Here is a 20109-nt window from a genome sequence, read left to right as displayed (position 1 = left end):
TTTAACTTTTTTATCGGTTTACGTGTCGAAAAATATTCGGATAAGGTTTTAGGAACCATTTTAGTCCTTAAGTTTCCGAATTGAGATCAGAATTAGCAAAGAAATAGCGGAAGTGTCTCGTTTTTACAGCAAAAAATAGTTGCCCACAAATTGACACATTTTTGTTACGCAAAATGAGGCACTTACCTTTTTTTTTTTTTTTTTTTTTGCTAATTCCGAGCTCAATTCAGACCCTTAAGAACTAATATGGCCCCTAAAACCTTAATCGAATTTTTTAGACACATAAATTGATGAAAATTTTAAATCGGGCATCAATTTACAATTTATAAGAACTTTTATCGCTGTAATTTGCATTTTTTTAATGGCTGCAAGTTGCAAAATAAAAATTTTAAATGGCTGTGTGCAATTGGCAAATTTTCCATAAAAAAAATTGAAAAAAAAAAAAAACCCTACCTACCTTCGTTAATGGTTATATGCAACTTTGAGGGTATTATTTGTGAGATATAAAAAATTTCCAAAGTTGTAGATAACCATTAACGGATGTAGTAATAAAAACTTCAAAGCCCCATGTAACACCCCAATAATTCTCTCTTTAAACCTGTGAGGACCCTGAACAATATTCAAGAGAATTACTGGCGTGCTACCGCCACGTGTTCAAACGTTAAGGCTTTATCAGAAAACAGCAGCGGAAAAACTAAATCAGTTATAAATAAGTTTCAAAACCAACGAATGAAACCAAATTAAGTCATACAACTTGGAACCATTAAGGCCCTTATTCAAAACCCAATAAAAAGTAGTAAGTGATTAAATTCAGTGTTCAAATAAACTCAAACCCAAAAGAAATAGTGTCAAATAAAATAGAATTAAAATAAATTCAAACTTGCAAAAGAAATAAAATACAAACAACCAACTCTCTACTCAAGATCCCACAACCCTGATGAATGCTGCATGTGTAAGAACCTGTGGTTATTCTGCTCCCCAATATTATAAGTGTAAAAATTGGATCGTCACAGGGTCATTGAAAGGCGAAGGCCATGACCAAAGAAAGACACACACAAAAGCACGCAGTCAGCAAAGCTGAGTACATACAAGCTGCGAAACAAATTAAGAAAATACCTAACATGCTACTAATAATCAAGCACAAGCATCATTAAATACAGACACAATTCATGACTCGATTATCAAATTTATTAAGACCTCACTAATTAATATTAACTGACTCGTTTATTTATTTCATTGGATTTAGCAATAGACAAGGTTGTCCAACCCATGTCCCATTTGGAACATCAATAAAGAAAAACCCCATGCCTCCTTTCGGAAACATCAATAAACATCCAACGACCACGGGCGCGACTCCGTGACCGTAGTTAGTATGAGATCTCACCTAACTCCTAGTTTTAGAAAAATAATATTTGAAATAAGAGACTCGTAGATCAGACGGCCTCGATAAAAGTACACAGCTAATACCCCATGTACCCCAACCCCTGATTGTCATTACTCCAGATGTGCACCATTCCAGAGTTTTATTGCTCATCCATCTTGCACTTTACGTGATTTACAGGTTTAGACTTGGTGATGACTCATATACATATCAATACAAACATTCCAAAAGCAATTCAATCAAACATGGCAAATTCTCAATTTAGATTCTTGACTTATTAGTGACAAACAACATTTATTAATTATTCCATTACTACCTCGGTGTATAAACACCTTGAGTGCATAAGGCACCCCAAAACCTTAACCTCGTCTTACAAGACTTGAATCTCTCCTTTACTCATCCTGTTTACATAATCATGAACGAGTAATAATTTGATCTTTACACCAATCACATACCTTTGCCTTTAAGCGCTCCTTGCATAATTAAAGCACAAATAATACTTGCATTATAAACTAGTGCACATCATTTGAAATTCACAATGTATAACCAGACAATTTAACCCAGTCAATCCTATACATGATACTAAGTTCTCGATCCGTCCTTAAACATTCACCTACAAGCAAGGTTTCGTATCTTAGCTTGTACGTACCTTGAGCAAACGAATTGGTATGCCACTTTACTAACTAGAAATCACCTTCAATAAACTCCTCTCCTAAGCCAAATAATAACATCTCAATCAATACCCAATCAATCAAATTTACAGCAATACTAACTTACTTTAAAAACCTTCAAAATCCAAATCAAACAACACTTTAAAACCTTCCCTTTAGTTAAAATTAAAGGCTTATATATAGTTCTTTAAATTTTCTTCATAAAAACCTTAAAATACACTCTTATACATGAAATAACAGCAAGTTCAAAGTCTAATAAAAATCTGAAAATTATATAAAAACCCCTAAAAATCTCCCTTTTTAATGGGTGATTAAACCCTCTTTATAAAACATCAAAAGTAGTACTTAGAAACTATTTTCAACACTTAAAACTTCAATAAAAACATATATTTATGCTTAATTAACTTTAAACATAATTAATTTTATTAATCAAACTCAAGGATAATATTTTAAGTATAAAAAAACTTCGTTAAAATCAAAAACTGCCCGAAAATCATATTTAGAGGCTTAATTTGGCCACGAGAGGGTGGTACTCACTACCATAGGTAGTGAGTCTTTCTTAAAATTTTGTTTCCACATGGAAAACACTACTTTTTCATCAAAATCGGATGAGTTCAGAATCTGATCGGGATTAAAACGGGATTAATATTAACGAACGAAAATCTAAAAATTAAAACACGAATCCACGTGTTCAAAATAATCTGGAATTAAGTTAAACTAATCAGTAGTTATAATCACCAAAATTTCAAAGCATCATTACTATAAAAGCCCTAAAACAATTGTTCATAAAAACCCTAAAATCATGATTTTCAATAAATTGAAACCCTAGGTTTATAATTCATAAAATATGAAATTTATAACATAAATATAATCTGAAATTTATAATCTTTATACCATTAAAATATAATTTGATACTAAAAATATAATCTTTATACTAAAATCAAAACCCAAAACAATTAAATTAACATTAAGCAAAATAATGAAACAAAGAAGGATGAAAATAAGACTAACCTTTTTGTGTGGGAAATTTTTGGAGATTCATGGGGTATTTATAGGAGAGAATTATTGTAGGGTAAAAAGAAAGATTGGGCCTCATAAAAATAATGGGTCGATTAAGTAAACAAATGGGTTAGGCTTGTGTGATTGGACATAAATTGTAGAATAAAGATGCATAAAATAATTTGTTCAAATAATTTTCGAACCAGATTAATAATTTGAAACTTTTGAAATTAAATTATGAAAAATAACAAATAAATATTATAAATAAAATAAATTTTCATTTATAAAATATTTAAAAATACGGGGGATTACACCCCACCAGCGTCGCTGCCACTGCCAGTAGCCTAACCCCGCCGCCGGCACTCCTTTCCCTGCCTACCCCAGCCGGCACACCACCAAGCCCAACCAAAGCACTCTTGTCGACGCACCATCCCAACTCGAAACACCTCATCCTTAGCCACCACCACGCAAAACCATCATCTTTCCCTCACCCTTGAAACGGCCAAATCGACCATTCTAGGTTTCCATGATTGATTTCGGCCATTTTGAGGGTGAAAGGGTAAAGGATTTGTGGTTTTCGGTCGTTGTTGGTTTCGTTGGTGGCTGGTTAGCGTGTATCAAGGATAGGTATCGTTGGTGGCTGGGCTGGGTGGCGTGATTCTGGCGGTACTGAAGGTCAAGATGGGATAGGGAGAGGGAGAGGGGTTGCCGGCGACGAGTGTTTAGGTTTCCGGTGGTGGGGCTGGGTTAGGGCTTAGGATTTTTTTAATCCACTAAATAAGCGACACGTGTATGTGGTGGGCTCCATTAACGGATTTCATCCAAAGGGTCCGTTAAGTGGTAGTAAAATCAAGGTTTTGTGTTTTTATATGGTGTTATTATAAAGTTTGAAATTTAATTTGTGGTGTTCACTACAAGAAAACAGCAAAATTGCGACGGAAAAAGTTCGTCGGAACATATGCCATATCCGTCGGAAAGAAGGGTTCCGACGGAATTCCGTCGTAACGGGTCGTCGAAAAACCCTTTGTAGGAAAATGGCCATATCCGACGGAATTTCCGTCGTAAACCTTCCATCCGACGGAATTTACGACGGAAATAATGTCGTCGGACTTGAATTTGGCCTTAATTGATGATCCATCGCAATTTTTCGACGGAAATAATGTAGTTTGCGACGCATTTTTCCGTCGGAATATATATAATTTGCGACGGAAAATTCTGTCGGAAATATATAAGTTGTGACGCTTTTTTCCGTCGGAAATTATACTGTTCCGACAGAAAATTCCGTCGCAAATTATAAATTCCGCCAGAAAATTCCGTCGCAAATTTTATTTTATTTTTTATTGTATTCAATGTAATTCATTTTTGAAAAAAAATATGGAGTACTCCTAATAATAAAAGAAACACTTCCCCATGCATATTATATGTGGAATCAGGCAGATAAACTGGGACAACCTCTAAAAAAACCGAGTATTATATCATGGGACGGAAAGAATAAGTTATATATGCTCATATTGGATTTAATTTAAAGTTTAATTACTCAATTTCATAGCCTACTAAAAAGGCATAATTTCATAAACTCTATATAAGAGTTTAATGGAAAGAAAATTCAACATAATCCAACTTTAAAATACCCCCGACCCGACCCAACTTGATCTACCCAAATCTGACCAAGGTATTCAAATTGGCACCTTTACATATTATATACTCTACATACCAAATTTAACAAGTAAAACAATCCATGTCCGGACAATTCAAAATAGAGATGCGGTCTATATTAAATTTTTAGAAGGGACGGCGATTGAAGAACTAAGAAGTAATAATGATTAACAATACATAGGACTAATGTGATCGATCTACCATCAAAATAATAGTCCTTGCAAAGACAGCAGTGAAGCCTTTAGCTCACTGGTCCCTCGATCTCAGCTGCTCAACTAATGACACAATTCATAAAGATTAATTAAACCCTTTAGAGAGGTAATTAACTCCTACATTTAAATAAATAACGTTAGTTGCTTGTTCTTTCTACACTACAGCTGTAACATTACTTACATTAGTAATTTAGTACCAAGGGGGTGGTCATTGGGAGGTGAAATCTTATTAAATGATCACCTCAATTATGAACCTAATTAAGTACATCTAGTAAAATAATATTAATTACAATTAAACAAAAGTTAACGAATGTTCTAAGAACGTTGGATAATACTAGTGTAACTAAAAGTAGAAATATTGAATTAAAATGAATATTAATTATACTGATTAACTTTGTTAAAGAAAAAAAAAAATTATACCGATTAACATATACTCCCTTTATGCATTTTTGAATTATACCGAGTAATTTTTACTCGTATAATGCATTTTTGAATTACAGTCACAAAATTTTAGAGTTAAGTATAAGAATGGGGACTAATTAGTTTTTAGTTTTTTCACCTTTTGGGACCTTAGTTTTTTTATTTCACCTTTTGGGACCTCTAGTTAATAATCTGGCAAACTAACCTAAGTTTAACTCACCGGAGCAAAAACTTAATCCCTTCATTGAATTTCTGTACCTTTTATTAAATTTCTTGTAAAAAAACTTAGTCCATTTAATACATTGCAATTCCAAAAACATAGGTTCTTATAATTTTTTCTCGGTGCTCGGATTTTATTTTTTCACCATAAGGTTTTGTTTCAAGGTTTAAAGTGATTTATGTTCTTGATAACTTCATGTTTTTTTTTTCTTTTGATTTGATTGATTTTATTTTCTGGATGTGTTGATTATATATGCAATTTTTTTGGTATGTTTATATGCTCTTCGATATATTATATGATACAAAGATTTGATTTGTATGTGTTCGACTTAGAAAATTGATTTTTTTTACGGAGTATTTTATACGCGTATATAAAAAGAGTTTATTAGAGCTCGTTTTGTGTAGTTTAAGTTTCCTTAAAATTTTGAAAAAAAATAAAAAATAAAAAGTTTAGGGTTCACTTGGCATCACTACGGTTTTCTGTTTTTTGGTTTTTTGTTTTTTGAAATCATATGATATATATCATATAATGAATCAAAAATTAGTCAAACTTATTAAAATCATGATAATTTTGAAAACTGACAACAGAAAAGTGAAAACACCTTTTTCTTGTTTCCTGTTTTTGGTTTTTGGTTTTCAAAAAAACTAGAAACTGAAAACAAAAAACAATGCCAAACAAGCCCTTATTTTTTGTTCCAGTTTTAAAATTAACAAATTGACATAAGTATGATTAACTTTATAATCAGTGTTATTTCATATTCTTATGAGCATCATTAAATATTGAAATTGAATAATGACAATAATGAAAGTGGAAGCATTAATAAAAATATAAAGTTAGTCCCTCACGTTTTATGAATTAGGGAAGTAAAAGTAGTAATAATTACAATGCTAGAATTACACTTTCTTGTATTTTCCACCTGTATGTGGGTTTGGAGTGTGGAAATGCTAATTTACCCTTTGTGATTTTATCGGATATGAAATCAGTTTATCATACAAGAGATTTCCCATATGGATGTGGCTCAAATGTTCCTAAAATAATCACTCAGATTAGTGGAGAATTGAGTAATTGGAGGAGTGTTGTTAGGTGTGGAAATACAAATTTACGTTTTACTTTTTAGGGGACTATGTTTTTTAATAGGGGACTATGTTTTTTAACTAAGGGACTATGTGTTTTTAACTCACCTTAGTTACTTTTTGGCCGGAAAGTGGACTCTAGGTCCCAAACGGTGAAAAAAAAAACTTAAGTCCCAAAAAGTGAAAAAAATTAAAAACTTAGACCCCAATGTTATACTTAACTCCAAAATTTTATCTAGGGGTGTTAGTTAAAAAGATCTAATTAATTATGGTAGTATTAATTTAGATTTTAAAAATGGTCAATGAAGTTAATAAATAAGGTGGGTGTTAATGTGAATGAATAACTGAGTGCCATGCAATGGTGAGAGTGAAACCACATGGATTTTATGGAAAGTGTGTCAGACCGTAATTGGTGCGCTAAGCTTTGGTTGTACTTTGCACTGGTTAGATTGTGCTCGATTAGCGGACCGCAATTTTGGATGCTGTAAATGTAGTGTGGTTTGCATTAAGGTGTAGCGTAAGGCTCGGCGACAAAGGCTATGACCTAATCGCAATCCAAGATTTGACTTCTATTTATTATTGTAATTAGTTTAATTTTTTGTATTAATTGTATAGTTAAATACGCTTAATTGCTTATATATCTTCTAATTCACTTTTGCGAGTTTTTAACGAGTTTAGTTGTGGATTTTGTGATTTTAAGAGGTGATTAATTAATCAACGTTAATTCCATAGTAAAAATTATTAGTTAAAAAGGATTTGAAAAATAGCATATGTTATATTTTTAGTATGAGTTTGTTTATGACGCTGGAAATTTCTTCTTTTCCTTTAGTCTAACATAACTACATATCTTTTAATTGATTTTGTTGCATATATTTTCGCTTTGCTTTTGATAGCTCAAATTTCATCGAACTCTATCCTCAATGATTGATCTTTCTAAGGTTTAGACTAACCAATCATGGCTCAATGGAAAATACATGGGAGACAATTTGGGCTACAAACCTCATTGCTAGTATGATTGGGGTGTGGTATCTACTATTTAGTGATTTAGTCAAGTCATTATAGTGTAAGTAAAACAGTCGAGAAAGACTCTATTATTTTCTTTAATCATGTTCACACTTTAAAGTTTAAACATAGAAACAATGTTAGATACTCTAATAAACGTCATGCTAAATCCAAATATACTAATTGATTATATTTTTTTTTGATGTGATTCTATTAATCTTGTTGCACTATTTAATTTAAATACAATGACTTTCTAGTTTAGTCTAGTCGAATTATTAATAATAATAATAATAATAATAATAATAATAACACTACAAGAAAATAACCTTTTCGTAGCGATTATTTTAACCTTTAGTATCGATTGTAATTGCAACAAAAAGCTTTCCCAACGAATGGTCATTCGATACAATATCCCCCGTTGCCTTAGCCTTTAGTAGTGGTTTTCAATATCGCTGGGGTTGGCCTCAATAATCGATACGAAAAACTACATCCAATCGTGGTGATTATTGTAGCGATTACAATCGCTATAAATGTTCAACTCATTTTCTTCAAAAAAAAAAGATTACAATCGCTATAAATGTTCAACTCATTTTCTTCAAAAAAAAAAAAAACATGCGTATGATCTTTACAAGATTCGAACATGCAACCTCAAACTCTTATATTAAATGTTTCACCAATAAGCTATGATATATTTTATGTATTCTTTTTCAAACAATATTTATATATCTAGTGTTGAAAAGACTTTTCGTATCGATTTTTAGGATTTAGTGGCGATTGTAAATGATACGATTTCTCAAAATTATATAAATGTGTAAAAATAGTGTGGATATGTATTATTATGCTTTTCGTATCGATTTTATATGGGAAAACCATGACGATTGTAAAAATGATACGACATCCTTAATTATTTCACAAACATACTTGCATATTGTAGCGAATGAACAATCGCTACGAAATAATCGCTACGAAAGTGATTTTTCTTGTAGTGTAATAATAATAATAATAATAATAATAATAATAATAATAATAATAATACAATAAAAAAATAAATAAACCTTGAGGTTTAAAATTTTCACTAATTTAATAGAAATCCATTAATTTACATAGGAGAGAAAACTCTAGAAAATGATTTCTCATCACAAATTTTAAAACAATCTTCCCATCCAACCCTTAACTCTTCTCCCCCCAAATAAAGAAAATAAATCAAATTACCGTTATAAGGAGAAACAACCCACTCTCTTTCCACCACCTCCCCTCTTCACTCTTCCCTATCTAACTATCTATCCCTTCACTATCCTACAAAACACAACAAAGAAACCCACACCTTCAATTATTATCATATCATATCTCTTTTCTTTGAACCTTCCCACCTCTCAAAAATGTAAACCCCATCTCCATATTCATATTCCTCCCCCTTATCACCCCCTTATTTCTAAGATCCAAATCATTACATCAAATGGGGAAGAAATTAGACAATTCTAGACTTAATAATAACTATAGATCAAAAACCCTCCCATCTTCACCTACTCATTCACTATCCTCGTCCTCGTCCTCATCCTCATCTGAATTCGAGTTCCGTAACTCGATTTCGCCTCGTAAGTCTTCCGCCGCTCTTTGCCCTGCCGATGAGTTGTTTTACAAAGGTCAGCTGTTGCCTCTTCATTTATCACCTCGGATTTCTATGGTCCGTACCTTACTGTTAGCATCTTCCTCAACCTCCTCGTCTTCCGATACTACGACTACCGCCTCACGTGATTCTTCCTCGTCTAATGACTCGACTTCCTCGTCTTTTGCCGCTGATCTCTCTCTCCTCGCTGCTGGTGACCCTTGTTGTGACTCGTCCCGCCCTAGCTCCGTCACCGACGATGACAACAACAACAGCAAAAGCTATAGCAATAATAATTGCCAGGATTATTATCTAAAACCACGTCCCAACAACAACAACACTAACAAAAATAGCAATGTTAAGAAGTCGTCGTCGTCGTCATCATCGTCTTCGTCATCTAAGTACTTTTCACTTTCGAGATTCTCGAATGTGTTTAAAAAAGATCCACCTTCTACTAAGACAACGACAACAATGACGACAGAGGGATCGTCGGTGAAGAAGGTAAGCACTTCAGCTAAGGAGGTTATAAGAAAATACATGAAAAAAGTGAAGCCTCTTTACGAAAAGCTCTCGTCTAAGCAACAATCACCATCTGCAATACCTGATAAAAGGAGAGAGAATATTTTACTATCGGAGACGACGATGGCTTTGTTAGAAGAAACAAAGGAAACAGCGGAAGCAAGCGGCGGTGCCAGTGGAGGTGGTGGTAGTGTGGGAGGTGGGTTGACTCAGTCATTTTCAGGGAACTTGAAAGTTCCTAGAATGATCCGTAAGAGCTGTGTGGCTAGTTGTCCGTCTTCGATGCGGTCATCTCCGAGTCACTCTGGGGTGCTCACTCGAACCGGGTTGCCGATGCGAGCCGGGTTAGCGAGCTATGGTAGTGGGTCATACTCGTCGGAGACATCAACAATGGAGGAGCTTCAGAATGCTATACAAGGTGCAATTGCTCATTGTAAGAACTCTATGGTTCAAAGTAGCAGTTCAAGCTTCAATGACAATAATATTGGTATTGTTGGAAATGGCAAAGGCAAGGCTTTGATGATTTGATTATGACTTTGAGTTGTAGGATTTAATTATCCTTACTCTTTCTGTTCGGAATTAGTTATCGCATTAATAGATAATTTCGAATTATGCTATTATTGTGTTTCTTAATTTAAATCTCGAACAGAAAGAGTAATTTTATTGTTCACCATATTTATTTAGGTCTTGAGCTAGTATTAAACTAGTTAGTAGTTACGTGATACCCAATGGTACCTCGTGTGTTCATGTTTGGGTTTCAATATCGAGATCCGGTTTGACTCTTTGACAAATAAGTTACTTAACTTTTTAGGCACCACAAAATTTTAAAAGTATTTATGTTTATATTTTTTTCGTCTCAATTTACTTGTTCAATTTGACCGACTTTTATAAAACCGCTTTGATCAGATTGAAATGCAGGTAAATTGAAACGAAAGAAGTAAAATTAGTTGTCCAGTTGTTTTCAAGAATGAAAAGGAAAGATGAGGTGAGTTTGATAAATGATAAGGTACCACATGTGACTTCTGAAAGTTGATGTTTGGTAGGAGCAGTAGTCTTATTTATAGTTGTTACGGAAAATATTGTTTGGAAGATGCTCTTTGATTTTATTATTTGTCTTATAATATGGTCATCTTTGTTACTTAGATTTTGGAATATACTGTGAGTTGTACTACTTGAATTACGGACTACGAGTACTTCAATTTCATTCTAAAATACTCTTTTGGAGTGAAATTATTTGTCATGTGCTCTTGTATAAAGTACTAATGCAAAACAATATTTTAGGATATCTAAACAATTTGGCTCTTTCTCTGTATTGTTTATAATTAGATTTCATGACTTCCAATTATTTAATTTGGTGATGAACAAGGTATAATTGATCTGATGATTGTATGCAATATTATAAATTGTCCTTTGTTCAATTGTTCTCATCATCTATTTCAATTCTAAAATGTTCTTATCGGAATAATTCTATTTGGAGTAGAAGTTGTTTGATTGAACATTTTTTTTGGCTTAATCTAGCCCAGTTTTTATAATTATTTTATGATTTCGTATGAGTTTGATGTCGATTTTTTGGTATAATCTGATTGATTTTAATAATAATAAATAGCATTCCACTAACTAATAATTATGAGGTAATAATAATAATAATAATAATAATTGGACGGGTCGGGCGGATTTGGGCCGGCTGTCCAAAACCCGGCCAAAATCGGGCCAGACTGCACATGATCAGCACTAAAATAAGGTGATTGCTATTAACAATAGAGATTTGTACGGTTGTACCATCTTCATTTTATTATCATCTTACGATTTGACAGTTTTGTTGATTTTAACATGTTGCTCTATACTATTTTATGACCATCTTACGATTTGACAGTTTTGTTAATTTTAACATGTTGCTTATTTTATTTTAGCGTACCCTTTTTACTAGGAAGTATTTTACTCCTTATCCTACTATGTTAAACATTTTTCTACCCAATTTTTAATACTCGTACTCTATTCATTTTATTACACCCCAACTTATATAATTTTCTTATACTCATTCACCTTTCACACTCTCTCCATTGTCTTAATGTTTGACCAACTAGTTGTGTCAAGAAAATTGTGAAATAGTGATGAGAGATATATAGTTATATACGTGTTGCGATGGTTTTGTCAAAAGTGTTCCGACAATGCAAATAAATATATGGCTTGACATAATATTAGTCAATTAATGTTATTAATGATTTGTAGACTTTAAAGCTAAATTGTGATTTATATATACTGTAATTCCAAAACAAAAATTTCAATCAAGTGACATATCTTATCCCCAGTGAGTCTTGTTTAATAAGTTGGTAAATCTATTAAGTGTTTGTTTAATCGGCCAACTTTTAATTACCAGTTTCAACACCTTATCAGTTTTAGATATTAATCATATATCCTTTTCATTTTAGTTAATGGCGTGTTTGGCATCATTTTTGGTTTTCACTTTCCTTTTTAAAAAAAAAAACTAAAAACTAAAAACTGGAAACAAGAAAAAGGTGTTTCCACTTGTAGACACCCATTTGTGTCTCCCCAAAACCAAACCCAGTGATGAGTACCTTTCACGTCGAATCATAATCAAATGAAACGAAAGTGTGGAAAGTCTAGTGTTGCGGAAAATTTTTATTTTTTTTCTCTTCTCTCTGTTTTTGAAAACTTATTTTAAGAAAACAGCCAATCCAGTTTGGTTGGTCCATGATATGGGTCCAATAGTAGTGTAGTTGGATGGGGCTTGCAAAGACCTTTCCAACGATATATTATAAGCCCAATTCCGATGAATATTGAGGAAGTTATGGCCAATTTACCAAACCGGGCCCGGTTTGAGCTTTATGTACGGCCCAATGATCTAGGGGAGGGCCTAATATGATTTATCATTCCTAATGCAATTAGGAATGGTTTTAGTCTTCTAGATTCTTCTAGAAGGTTCTTTTCATTCCTATTTCAATTAGCATTGATAAATTGACTTTTGTTGACTTTTCAGAGTTTTAATCAAAATCAAATAGCATTTTCGAAGAAATTATATTATTTTATCCTCCAGTACGGTAAACTTATCGGATTTTCGAAAATGCGTTGGAATCAGGCTTGGCGCCTAACCCCAGGCCTTGGCGCCTGGAACTAGGCCTGGCGCCTGGCGCTAGTGTTGGTGCCTAGCGCCAGCTAGCCAGGGTTGGCGCCAGTTCTGTTTTTAATGCATCATACTCTGTTTTGTTTAATTTATCTTTTTGGCTGATTTTCTTTATAAATATCGTATTAAAAACTCCGTTTTCATTCATCAATAATCACCAATTGTTTTCATTCATCAATAAGCATCTACATCCATCATTCATCTCTCTTAAAACATTCAATTTTTTCTTACTTTGCTTTTCATACAAAATTCCGCATTCACAAGATCTAGAAATACCTAGCCATATTCGAAGTTGCTTTCGCCCTAGACGTGAAAGGTTTTAATTTCTGAGGGTTTGGTCCCAAATCTCTCTTTCAATTATTTAATTTAATTGTGTGTTTATTATTTTCCTTGAAGTTACTAACATGTGTATTTTGTTATTAGAAAGAGGTACGAGGCATCAAAGTAAGTACTTTAATGGTTTTTATTGATATTATGATGTAGACATCATGTTTATATTGTTATTATGATATTCCTAGTATCATGTCTAGGGTATTTTTTAATATTAAATATGATTGTTATGATGCTTTTTATTTTCTTCCTAATATTTATGATTGTTAGTATCATGTTAGGATTAAAGATTTGATTTTTATTGCTTAGTGACGTGCTAGGGTTTGTTATTAATCTTGTTAGTATCATGCCTAGGATCTTGCTATTTTTATTATGCTTTAACATGAATATTATTATAATTATTGTTATGATTATTATAATTATTATTAATTATGATTGCTATGATTATGATTTTATCATTATAATATTTATTATAATTGTTATAATTTATGATGATTATGATTATTATTATTATTATTGTTATTTTGATGATGATTATTTTATTTATGATGATTATTGTTGTTGATTATTATTATGTTGCTTGATATTTATTATTTATTGCTTGATCATCTTTTATGCATGTTTAAAGGGAATTTGGTACTTGTAATCACGCTTAATAAGATAATGAATAATCTTGTTTAGGGTTATTGTGATTATAATTCAAGTGATCGCCAATAATAGTTTATTTGTGCATTAATATTCAACCAACATAAATAAACAGGTTTAGGGTTAATTCTATTGATTGCATGTTAATTAGAAAGCGCACATGAATACGATCAGAATAAAGTAGAGGCATATTATTAGGGCAGGTTCAATCTCTTTTAGGTTGAATTTGTACCTTCATCCTTGAACCCTTATTTGGTTCTAGACCTTATGGAGTTGACGATCTCTTGGATCGTTAAGGGGTGTAACCTTCATCCTATGAACGGTTTACAAGTTCCTAAAACTTGTTGGCGACTCTTTTGCTCTATCTTCTTCCCTTTTGGACGCCACCGTACTTTAGTGTATGATCACAGTGGGGTTCAAGCTAGTGGGATTTTAAAGGCTTGAAATTATTCCCTACAGTTTTTGGCGACTCTGCTGGGGAGGATTTCTATTTTAATTCCTGAATTTGTTTCGGCAATGATTTAGAATGAGTGGATGAGACTCGAAAAGTTCTAAGTATTTCATGTCCGTAATTTTGATTAACATTATTGTCATATGCATAAAAAAGATCTCATTGGAAAGACCATCCGTAATGAGTTAAAAACATAGGATTTTACACGTAGGAAATTTGAGAAACGTCTTTCACAACTAGGACTGAAATAACACCGCGCGAAACTGAAAAATTTTATCGAGCATAGAAAGCTGCTGAGGCATGTGGGAAGTAGCGTCATGGGCCAGAGCTTGGCGCCAGACTTTTAGACGTAGCGCCAGACGCCAGTATTGGCGCCAGGCGCTACAGTTAAAAACTGGCGCCAGTCTCTGTTTGCTGGCGCCAATTTCCCCCAATACCGAGCCAGAAATATGCGTTCTAATTTCGACCAGTTTTTCGTATTGTTTGCTCGATCCTACTTCCTGATTGAATTTTTTCTCACTTTTCAGAAACCCATATGTGTTCTACATATGGACATAACCCTCTGGGAATTCATGCTCCATCTACCTGATTGAACGCTCCGTGCAACAAAGGGTACATCCGAGATGTTGAATTCACCAAACCATGGAAGCGAGTTTTTTCTAAAATTCGCGGTGTCCCATCCACTCGCGCCAACCCATCACGGTTAGGCTTCCGCGCGGTGCATCCGGACAATTAACCATGGACCCTTTTTGACTAAACCATATCCCGAACTTTAGAGAACTAGAGCCATGGTTAGGTTGCGAACTCATTGCATCATATTGTGCCTACTTGACTAATTGTGCATTATTTGTTGTGCATATATATTCTATGTTTCTCTTAACCGTTTGTTGACTTGTGTTTATACTAAATCAATTAATGACTTAAAAAACTTTGCTTAATTAATTAATTAATTAATTAATTAATTAGAGTCAATAAAGTCTAATATTTTAATCGGAATTGACCTAGTACGACTTTAGGCATACCCCAGTTGACTAATAACACCGAAAACAGTCCCAAACCGAAGCTCCAATATTGGCGCCAAGGTCTGAGCTGTAGCGCCACACTATGGAGTGTAGTGCCTGACGACATTTCTGTCGCCTGGCGCCAAGCTCCACAGTGTGACGCCAGTCCTGTCGCTTGGCCGACAGTTCGGATTATTGGTCGAGTCATCACCTAGGGTCTAATTAATCAGTTTTCTGTTTAATTCGGTTAATTTTGCTGTCAATAATATTTAATTGAATCGATGATCGAGTTTAGGCACTAAGTCCCATGGTCTTACACAAGAGTCCAAGCATGTCACTTACACTCAACGCACACACCAATACACATACTTTGACCATGATTAAGTGAGTCTTGTGTGCGCGTTTTTCCGTCATTTTTTTTAGAGGGGTAAGTCGGATATTAATCCTCCAATCCAAAATAATAATACTTAGTTCCCTAAAAATATGTACATTATTTTTGCCAAAAATATGCACCATTTTCCTTTTCTTTTTTCCCTTAAAATAAACCATAAAGTCAAGATGATTCGAGTCGAGTAATTAAAACGCAAAATGGTTTAATTTACAGCGCGTGGTCAAGAAAGGAAGGACGATTAATCAAAGATAACCTCTTCGTACAAGTCCAACTTTTCGACAAACCTATAGCTCACAAGAGGAAAGCTAGGGTTATAATGGCAACTCAAGAAGAAGTTAATGATCTTAAGAACCAACTGGCTACTGTGACTGAGACACTGAAGCTTCTCGCACTTAGGATCGATGATCCCGTGAAGCAACAACAAATGGACCTCATGCAAGAGAGTTTAAGCAAGTTGTCCAGCGACTACAAGTTTCAAGATCTTACATCACAAGGGGTCTCGGTGGACAAGGATCTTCTTCCGCAGAAGTTCAACGCCAACGACATCCCAAAATTCAGAGCAATTGACAACCCTTACTTCCATTTAAGAGCGTTTGAAACAATAATGAGTATCAAGGGTATCGATAAGAAGGTCTTCCCTTCTCTTTTCTCACTATCTCTCGAGACCGTTTGCCAAAAATGGTTCTTTTCTCTCGAGAAAGAAAAGACCTCTACTTGGGAGTCTATAGCAAACACTTTCGTAGATAGGTACAAGTGCAACATTCAAGTTAAGACTGACCATAGAGAACTTGAAATCCTCAAACAAAAAGAGAATGAAGGCTTTACCTCTTTCTTTAAAAAGTGGAGAGAAACCTCAGCTAAGATGATTGAGGTGTCAAGTGAAAAAGAGTCTGTGAGACTGTTTATCAAGAATCTCCAAGAAAAATATTCCAAGCATCTTAAATATCAAAATAATCTCCATACCTTCAAGGCCGTTTATGACATTGGGATCAATATTGAAGATGACTTGGCAAAGTCAAAAGCTGCCAACAATAACTCCAACAGTGGCTGGAAAGGAAAGAAGAACGACAATCCTTCTTCTTCCAAAACCGCCCACTCAAATAATGTTAGCACCTTTAATTTAGGAGAAGTTCTTGCCATGAACAACCAAGGGCAGAAGAAACCATTTAGGAGGAACTTCACTCCTATTGGCATGAGTTATGACACCACATTTGATCGGTTAAATGCAAAAGGTCTTATAACTCCCATTGGACCATTCGGGGACCCACCAGTTAAGAAGAGGTCGGTTAACTGGAACCCCAATGCACACTGCAAGTATCACCAAGGTAGGGGCCATTCCACTGAAAGCTGTTGGAAGCTTAAGGAAGCTATCCAAGACCTAATCGACAACAACAAACTGCCGTTTCCCCCTGCCAGTAAGAAGCCAAGCATTGACAATGCACCTCTAGCTCATACCCTGGCTATCTCCGATGAGGAAAACGAGGTTGACCCCTCCTCTCTCATTAAACCTGTCAAAGAAATCTGTGCCATAGAAAAAGAAGAGGAGATCTTTTTTGATGTCAAGGATATCCTTCTAGAACCGGCAAATAAGGAAGATATACAATTGCTCACACTGTCTATGAAGGAGGCATCGCAACTACTACGTGAAGCTCTCAAAGTTATGAACGAACTCCATAAGAAATATGATGAACATCCACTTCCAAAATAAGAACCTAAAAGAGAATTCACACCAATGAAAATGACTTATGAGGCAAAGCACTTTCCCTTACAAGTCACTAAAAACCCAAGAAGAGCAATAAAATTTACACTCCAATTGGGATCCCATATGCGCAAATGTTCGAAATGCTCTCCGAGAGTGGCGAGGTCAAACCTCTCGAACCGAGACCATTTGAGTCATTAAAAAGGACATATAGATATTACTGTCAGTATCATCAATCAGGGGGTCACACTATAGAAAAATGTTTCAAATTCAAGGATTTGGTACAGAAAATGATTGATGAAAAGAAACTGGTCCAAGTTCAACAAGAAGAGGATACAGCCATTAATGGAGTTTGGGACAATGATGAAGAATATGTCTATCTAAAGGACATAGTAGGACCTTCACCTTCTATGTCATACACCACAGATGACATTTGGGCTGAAGAAGATTCATCGATAGATGTCCTCACAAGATCTGGGAGGATGCAACCTCCCGTTTCAATACAACCTATGCCAACCGTACATCAAGTTCCCATACCTATCATCGAAGACAACGACATTGTTAAATAGTTTAAGAAGACAAAAGTTGAGATGAATGTGTGGAAACTCCTGGCAACATCTCGAGAGCATAGGTTGGCTGTAATGAATGCCTTGGATAAAATCGGGATAGATTCTGACACTACTCCTGAGGGACTAGCCAACTTCCTCACAAGTGACCTTCCTAGTCCGATTAATTTGATCACCTTTTCTGACAAAGATTTACCCCAGAAGGTGACAAACATTACAAGGCATTAAACCTCACGGTAGTCTGCAAAAGGATGAATGTTCCTATGACTCTTGTGGACAATGGATCGACTATCAATGTCTGTCCACTTAGAACTGCAAGGATGCTCGGCATAAGGGATGAAGACTTAACTCCGTCCACACAAGGAATAAGAGCCTACGATAATACTCGTCGTCAAGCTCTTGGCAAGATTACCCTAAATGTAACGGCAGGAGCAATAGAACATGCTACTACTTTCCAAGTAGTAGACATCAAAGCTTCATTCAACTTATTGTTGGGACGCCCTTGGCTTCATGATCTAAAGGCCTTCCCCTCATCTCTCCACCAACAAGTGAAAGCTATAGTTGGAGGAATTCCAATCACCATCGATGCTTCGCCGATGAGAATTAAATCCATAGAGAATCCAATCATTAACGTAGAGCACGACGAAGATGACGAAGACTTATGGGGCTTTAACGAAGAGGTCTCCTTAATCTAGGAGGATGAAAGGACATCTCTTTGCCATGACCCCCATTCCAACATGACCGTCAACGCCATGCTGAAGAAACAAGGACACTTTCCTGGGATGACTTTAGGAAAGAAGAAAGGAATAGAAAAACCACTGGAGTCACATGGCCTCCCTAAGTTAGATACTTTCGGACTTGGTTTTGAACCGACTCGGAAGGATCTCAAGCGAGCCCAGGAAAAGTTGAAAGCGCGTAGGGACACTCGCATTCAAAAGAAAGCAATTCCAATGGATCAATACCCTCTTACACTTAATGGTCAGTTCATAAAAGAAGGAGAGGACTATCCATGCCATGAATTTCCCGAGCCATTCGTTGTAAACGACATAAGACAACCAGGATTCGAGATTTTCTTGGATTGCTACTTCACTGATGAAATCCCAACTCCCGTCCATAAGGAAAAAGCACCCCCATGCTTTGACTTTAACGTCATGGGATTAATGTTTGGGCGAGAAAATAATGAGCCAACTTATGAAGAAGGTAACTCCTCGCTCATTCAAACGGTCCTACAAAGTGAAAGCTTCGACCCCTTGAAGCTAATTACTCCAGCTGAAGGATCACTACAAGGGTGGCGCAAAACTATCAAAGTGACTACTCCAAGCGGAAGGAAGATATCAATCACGACAGGACAGGGACCGATTTTTGAAGAGTCGTCTGAGTCGGAATCCGAGTCAGAGTCTTTCCCTTTAGAGTCTTCTAAGTCTTTAGTAGTAGCACCACCCCCTCCTATTTCTTCTCCTAGGATAGTTAGTGATCCAGTCCCTGAGGACATATCACTCTTTGATGTAATGATCTCAGAGTATAATAATATTTCTCATTCTCCTTACTTCTTGTGTTCCTCCCTAACCCAAGATGACGAGCATTGCTTAGCTAGAGATGAAAAAGACAAAGAAATTATTAAAGCAATGGAAACACTCAAAAAGAAAACACCGGTAATTGAGGAAACTGAAACAGTTGATATCTCGAATGATTCAACTCATAAAAGAGAAGTTAAAATCGGATCAACATTGAATAACACAAGAAAGAACCGATTTAATTAACTTACTTAAAGAATTTATCAATGTATTTGCTTGGTCATATGAAGATATGCCAGACATTAATAGAGAAATAGCTCAACACACTATACCACTAATTCCAGGAATGAAACCTGTAAAACAAAAGTTGCGTCGAATGAAACCCGACGTAGCACTTAAAATAAAAGAAGAAGTTCAAAAACAAATAACTGCAGGTTTCATCAAGGTATCCAAATACCCCGAATGGGTCGCCAACGTCGTCCCAGTTCCGAAGAAAGACGGAAGGGTAAGGATGTGTGTCGACTATCGAGATCTAAATAAGGCAAGTCCAAAGGACGACTTCCCTTTGCCACACATCGATATTCTGGTAGATAACACGGCAAACCACGCGC

General features: G+C 35.0%; 1 protein-coding gene across 1 annotated transcript; it reads left to right on the top strand.

Moving 5' to 3' along the window:
* Positions 1-8867: 8867 nt before the first annotated feature.
* Positions 8868-10936, top strand: LOC145632020 (putative membrane-associated kinase regulator 1). The gene has a single exon (XM_081684269.1). It carries the CDS (start codon positions 9091-9093, stop codon positions 10285-10287), a length of 1197 nt encoding a protein of 398 aa, XP_081540395.1. The 5' UTR covers positions 8868-9090; the 3' UTR covers positions 10288-10936.
* Positions 10937-20109: the final 9173 nt, after the last annotated feature.

This window comes from Chenopodium album, chromosome 5, assembly GCF_948465745.1.
Source record: "Chenopodium album chromosome 5, dcCheAlbu1.1, whole genome shotgun sequence".
Classification (NCBI taxonomy): domain Eukaryota; kingdom Viridiplantae; phylum Streptophyta; class Magnoliopsida; order Caryophyllales; family Amaranthaceae; genus Chenopodium; species Chenopodium album.
The sequence above is the reverse complement of the archived record's forward strand: the minus strand, read 5'-3'. Positions and strand labels throughout refer to the sequence as shown.

What these genes read in the sequence shown, in the direction of transcription:
- LOC145632020 (XM_081684269.1), top strand. Translation starts at nt 9,091, where the DNA reads ATGGGGAAGAAATTAGACAATTCTAGACTTAATAATAACTATAGATCA.